The following is a 7158-nucleotide window of genomic DNA, read 5'->3' as shown; positions in this document are numbered from 1 at the left end:
CCTGAAACGCTTTATGAATATGGGCCCATAGCCCTGACCCTGATACCTACCTGGCATGGGAACAGGCACTGTTGAAATACCAGCTCAGTAATCCAAATAAACAAACCGGGGAGAAACAATGAAAATATTCATGTGAGTAAAAAGAAGAGGCTAAAAACACCCCAAATCATCCTCTATCGATTCCCGTTAATACCCAGATACCCTGTGGACAAATCATCCTCTATCGAATCCCGTTAATACCCAGATACCCTGTGACAAATCATCCTCTATCGAATCCCGTTAATACCCAGATACCCTGTGAACAAATCATCCTCTATCGAATCCCGTTAATACCCAGATACCCTGTGAACAAATCATCCTCTATCGAATCCCTTTAATACCCAGATACCCTGTGAACAAATCATCCTCTATCGAATCCCTTTAATACCCAGATACCCTGTGAACAAATCATCCTCTATCGAATCCCGTTAATACCCAGATACCCTGTGAACAAATCATCCTCTATCGAATCCCGTTAATACCCAGATACCCTGTGAACAAATCATCCTCTATCGAATCCCGTTAATACCCAGATACCCTGTGAACAAATCATCCTCTATCGAATCCCGTTAATACCCAGATACCCTGTGGACAAATCTTCACATCACAGTCCACTTCTCAGACTCCAGACATCTTGAGGTGAAACATTTGGGCAACGTGAGAGGAATATATGGGATTCCTTTATATTTACCTATGATCCCATGGCATCTGTTCACGTTGATAATTGTATTCTGCTAAATTCGAGACAACAGTTTTAGTGATCGAAAACACAGCGAGAGAAAGACATTCATGAGCACAGGTCAACTCGGGGTATGCAAAGTAGAAAAGGAAATTCTCTCTGAGTCTCTGACTCCGTCTATTTTGATAGAAAAGCAGTTTATCTGGAGACTTGGTGTTTTGATACAGCCAACAACATCCCCACCGTAGACAGGACACAGTTCAGCACAGGTTATTTCAGTCAATATTCGCTACAAATCACATCCAGTCTGATTGGTGGATCCATACAGGTTACTCCACTATGGTGTTGCAGCATCCAGTCTGATTGGTGGATCCAAACAGGCTACTCCACTATGGTGTTGGAGCATCCAGTCTGATTGTGGATCCATACAGGCTACTCCACTATGGTGTTGGAGCATCCAGTCTGATTGTGGATCCATACAGGCTACTCCACTATGGTGTTGGAGCATCCAGTCAGGGGCGGAAATCCCGGGGGGGACGGGGGGGACACGACCCCCCCATCCTTGGAAAAATATGAAAAATCAGAGTCTGATCGAAGTGTAGATTTTGGGAGGAACTGTTTTTGTGTATTTAGGGCCGTGGTGACTAAGGCACTGTTCAGTAATACAGTAATATTACTACATTTTATTTATTTCTTCCTCTCTGTCTCTCTCTATTTATCTCTTTCTATCCATCCTATTCTCTCCTATTCTCTCTCTCTCTCTCTCTCTCTCTCTCTCTCTCTCTCTCTCTCTCTCTATTTATCTCCGTCTATCCACCCTATTATCTCCTATGCTCTCTCTCTCTCTCTCTCCTATGCTCTCTCTCTCTCTCTCTCCTATGCTCTCTCTCTCTCCTATGCTCTCTTTCTCTCTCCTATGCTCTCTCTCTCTCTCCTATGCTCTCTCTCTCTCTCTCTCCTATGCTCTCTCTCCCAGTTCTCCCAGGTAAGTCAACAACCTGGTCTCCTTTACAGCCCTGGATAACCCTGACTCTCTCTCTCTCTCTCTCTCCCTGGATAACCCTGACTCTGTCCATTGAGGTACTACAACATATGCTTAAAAGAATCAGGATCCTTTTACATGTAGCCTGGTGTAATGTGGACACCTGCTAGTCGAACATCTCATTCCAAAATCATGGGCATTAATATGGAGTTGGTCCCCCCCTTTGCTGCTATAACAGCCTCCACTCTTCTGGGAAGTCATTAATATGGAGTTGGTCCCCCCCTTTGCTGCTATAACAGCCTCCACTCTTCTGGGAAGTCATTAATATGGAGTTGGTCCCCCCTTTGCTGCTATAACAGCCTCCACTCTTCTGGGAAGTCATTAATATGGAGTTGGTCCCCCCTTTGCTGCTATAACAGCCTCCACTCTTCTGGGAAGGCATTAATATGGAGTTGGTCCCCCCTTTGCTGCTATAACAGCCTCCACTCTTCTGGGAAGTCATTAATATGGAGTTGGTCCCCCCCTTTGCTGTTATAACAGCCTCCACTCTTCAGGGAAGGCTTTCCACTAGATGTTGGATCATTGCTGAGGGGACTTGCTTCCATTCAGCAACAAGAGCATTAGTGAGGTCGGCACTGATGTTGGGCGATTTGACCTGGCTCGCAGTCCTCATTCCAATTCATCCCAAAGGTTTTCGATGGGGTTAAGGTCAGGGCTTTGTGCAGGCCAGTCAAGTTCTTCCAGACCAATCTCGACAAACCATTTCTGTATGGACCTCGCTTTGTGCACGGTAGCATTGTCATGCTGAAACAGGAAACGGCCTTCCCCAAACTGTTGCCACTCCAACCGACGCTTGGCATTGTGCATGGTGATCTTAGGCTTGTGTGCGGCTGCTCGGCCATGGAAACACATTTCATTATGCTCCAGACGAACAGTTATCCTCTTACATCTAGATGTTCCGCTAGCGGAACGCCTCACCAATATCCAATGGTAGAGCGTGGCGCGAATTACAAATACCTCAAAAATGCAAAAACTTCAATTTTTCAAACATATGACTATTTTACACCATTTTAAAGACAAGACTCTCCTTTATCTAACCACATTGTCCGATTTCAAAAAGGCTTTACAACGAAAGCAAAACATTAGATTATGTCAGGAGAGTACCCAGCCAGAAATAATCACACACCCATTTTTCAAGCTAGCATATAATGTCACAAAAAACAAAACCACAGCTAAATGCAGCACTAACCTTTGATGATCTTCATCAGATGACACTCCTAGGACATTATGTTATACAATACATGCATGTTTTGTTCAATCAAGTTCATATTTATATCAAAAACTAGCTTTTTACATTAGCATGTTTTGTTCAGAACTAGCATACCCACCGAAAACTTCCGGTGAATTTACTAAATTACTCACGATAAACGTTCACAAAAAACATAACAATTATTTTAAGAATTATAGATACAGAACTCCTTTATGCAATCGCGGTGTCTGATTTTAAAATAGCTTTTCGGTGAAAGCACATTTTGCAATATTCTGAGTAGATAGCCCGGCCATCATGGCTAGCTATTTTGACACCCACCAAGTTTGGCACTCACCAAACTCAGATTTACTATAAGAAAAATTGGATTACCTTTGCTGTTCTTCATCAGAATGCACTCCCAGGACTTCTACTTCAACACCCAATGTTGTTTTGGTTCCAAATAATCCATCGTTATATCCAAATAGCTGCGTTTTGTTCTTGCGTTCAAGACACTATCCGAAGGGTGACGCGCCGGCGCATATCGTGACAAAAACATTCAAAAAATTCCATTACCGTACTTCGAAGCATGTCAAACGCTGTTTAAAATCAATTTTTATGAGACTTCTCTCGTATCCGTTCAAACACTGAAAGAAGAAAAATGGAGTCGTCACATGCACGCGCACGCACCAGTGTCATTGTTCTCAGAAGTACCACTTTCCAAAACCCCTGCTGTTTTTCGCCCAGGGACTGCAGAGTCATCATTCCACGTTCTGGTGCCTTCTGAGAGCCTATGGGAGCCTTAGAAAATGTCACGTTACAGCAGAGATCCTATATTTTCGATAAAGAGGCTACAGAAGGCCAAGAAATGGTCAGACAGGGCACTTCCCATATAGAATCTTCTCAGGTTTTTGCCTGCCATATGAGTTCTGTTATACTCACAGACACCATTCAAACAGTTTTAGAAACTTTAGAGTGTTTTCTATCCAAATCAAACAATTATATGCATATTCTAGTTTCTGGGCAGGAGTAATAACCAGATTAAATCGGGTATGTTTTTTTTACCCGGCCGTGAAAATACTGCCCCCTATCCTAAACAGGTTATTGTGCTGACGTTGCCTCCAGAGGCAGTTTGTAACTCTGTAATGAGTGTTGCAACCGAGGACAGACAATTTTTTATTATTTTTTTACGCGCTTTAGCACTCAGCGGTCCCGTTCTGTGAGCTTGTGTGGCCCTACCACTTTACGGCTGAGCCGTTGTTGCTCCTAGACATTTCCACTTCACAAAAACAGCACTTACAGTTGACCTGGGGGCAGCTCTAGCAGTGCAGAAATTTGACCAACTGACTTGTTGGAAAGGTGGCATCCTATGATGGTGCCACATTAAAAGTCACTGAGCTTTTCAGTATGGGCCATTCTACTGACAATGTTTTGTCTATGGAGATTGCATGGCTGTGTGCTCGATTTTATACACCTGTCAGCAACGGGGTGTGGCTGAAATGGATGAATCCACTCATTTGAAGGGGTGTCCACATACTTTTGTATATATATATATATATATATATATATATATATATATAGTGTACTAAACTACTAATAATTCAAATGAAAATGATAAACGCTTCTGTTACATTGTTCCGATAAGGGCGTGGTCCATGGGCGAGTCTACCGTTTCAAGCTCCGCCTTCATTGATAGAGCTCCGTAATACCGGACTCATTCATATACCGGGGCTCATTCATATACCGGGCTCACTAAACGAGTCAAACAGACGGACGTGTTGAAGTGTTTTAAATCCCGTTTACAACTGGTTTCTGACTGGGACGCCAATAGGAATTCCCTGGTTTACTTGATGTGTGTATTCCCGTTTTGAGAAGAGAAAGAGTGTGTGAAGGAAACGTTTTCTCATCTCGACCTCCGCTCCCGAATGGAAAGAATCTGGAAATACATCTTCGTCCTGAGCTCCACTGTGGGACCCGGAATATAAGATTTACAAGAGTTTCTTGGAGGATCATTTATTTGAAATGGATTCCTTCTTTGTAGAGGTAAATCAAAGTCTCTAAATGTTATATTTTTTTGTAGGGGCGTTGTGGCGGATCCTAAACATAGTTTCATTCCTAAGTGATTGTAGGAGACGAGACCGTCTTTGTTACGTCTTTTACGAGCAGTGGACACTTATGTCCAGCAGGTTTTTGGGTGGCATAATTCATAGATTATATTTTAGCGGTTCCCTTTCACCTGTAAAGTCAAGTTATCACTGGTTATTTCTGAAGGAGCAGATGAAGTTGAGGAACACATGTTTTCAGTAGTTTGTACATGATAGACTGCTGCTGCTATCTTCACAGTCAGTCACACCAGTCACCAGCATGCTGCTCTGGGACAGCTCCACTATCTTCACAGTCAGTCACACCAGTCACCAGCATGCTGCTCTGGGACAGCTCCACTATCTTCACAGTCAGTCACACCAGTCACCAGCATGCTGCTCTGGGACAGCTCCACTATCTTCACAGTCAGTCACACCAGTCACCAGCATGCTGCTCTGGGACAGCTCCACTATCTTCACAGTCAGTCACACCAGTCACCAGCATGCTGCTCTGGGACAGCTCCACTATCTTCACAGTCAGTCACACCAGTCACCAGCATGCTGCTCTGGGACAGCTCCACTATCTTCACAGTCAGTCACACCAGTCACCAGCATGCTGCTCTGGGACAGCTCCACTATCTTCACAGTCAGTCACCCCAGTCACCAGCATGCTGCGCTGGGACAGCTCCACTATCTTCACAGTCAGTCACACCAGTCACCAGCATGCTGCTCTGGGACAGCTCCACTATCTTCACAGTCAGTCACCCCAGTCACCAGCATGCTGCTCTGGGACAGCTCCACTATCTTCACAGTCAGTCACACCAGTCACCAGCATGCTGCTCTGGGACAGCTCCACTATCTTCACAGTCAGTCACACCAGTCACCAGCATGCTGCTCTGGGACAGCTCCACTATCTTCACAGTCAGTCACACCAGTCACCAGCATGCTGCTCTGGGACAGCTCCACCACAAATCAAACCTAATTTCTCATATGAGACGAATAAAACAGCTGTAGACCTTTTTACCGAGCCCTTTACCAACAAATGCAGAGTTAAAAAGTAAGGAAATGAACAAAAAATGTAAACTAGTAACACAATAAATAACAACAGCGAGTCTATATATATATATATATATAGAGTACCAGTACCGAGTCAATGTGAAGGGGTACAAGGTAGTTGAGGTACACAGGAAGCAGCTGGACTGTCTGTCGGGATGAGAGGTTTACAGCCACATGACCCTTCTTCTGACTGGTGACACCGCTGCTGCTGTTTTCATATCTATCCTGCTGTCCAAGTCACTTTATCCCTACCACATGTCTATATCTACCTCAATTACCTGGTATCCCTGCACATCGACTCTTACTGCTGCCCTGTGTATATAGCCTGGTACCCTGTGTATATAGCCTGGTACCCTGTGTATATAGCCTGGTAACCCTGTGTATATAGCCTGGTACCCCGTGTATATAGCCTGGTACCCTGTGTATATAGCCTGGTAACCCTGTGTATATAGCCTGGTAACCCTGTGTATATAGCCTGGTACCCTGTGTATATAGCCTGGTACCCTGTGTATATAGCCTGGTACCCTGTGTATATAGCCTGGTACCCTGTGTATATAGCCTGGTAACCCTGTGTATATAGCCTGGTACCCTGTGTATATAGCCTGGTACCCTGTGTATATAGCCTGGTAACCCTGTGTATATAGCCTGGCACCCCTGTGTATATAGCCTGGCACCCCTGTGTATATAGCCTGGCACCCCTGTGTATATAGCCTGGCACCCCTGTGTATATAGCCTGGCAACCCTGTGTATATAGCCTGGCAACCCTGTGTATATAGCCTGGCAACCCTGTGTATATAGCCTGGTACCCCGTGTATATAGCCTGGTACCCCGTGTATATAGCCTGGTAACCCGTGTATATAGCCTGGTAACCCTGTGTATATAGCCAGGCACCCTGTGTATATAGCCAGGCACCCTGTGTATATAGCCAGGCACCCTGTGTATATAGCCAGGCACCCTGTGTATATAGCCTGGCAACCCTGTGTATATAGCCTGGCACCCCGTGTATATAGCCTGGTAACCCTGTGTATATAGCCTGGTACCCTGTGTATATAGCCTGGTACCCTGTGTATATAGC

At 44.7% G+C, this 7158-nt stretch overlaps 1 protein-coding gene across 1 annotated transcript in view; it reads left to right on the top strand.

Annotated features, from left to right (window-relative positions):
- The first annotated feature begins 4649 nt into the window (after positions 1 to 4649).
- The window catches only part of myo10l3 (myosin X, like 3), a 178083-nt gene continuing 175574 nt past the window's right edge, over positions 4650 to 7158 (top strand). The window contains exon 1 of the mRNA XM_045704931.1: positions 4650 to 4989. Coding sequence (XP_045560887.1) covers positions 4969 to 4989 — 21 coding nt within the window. The 5' untranslated portion in view covers positions 4650 to 4968. The remainder of the gene's footprint in view (positions 4990 to 7158) is intronic.

This window comes from Salmo salar, chromosome ssa21, assembly GCF_905237065.1.
Source record: "Salmo salar chromosome ssa21, Ssal_v3.1, whole genome shotgun sequence".
NCBI lineage: Eukaryota > Metazoa > Chordata > Actinopteri > Salmoniformes > Salmonidae > Salmo > Salmo salar.
Note: the sequence above shows the minus strand (reverse complement) of the source record. Positions and strands in the feature narration are given on the sequence as shown.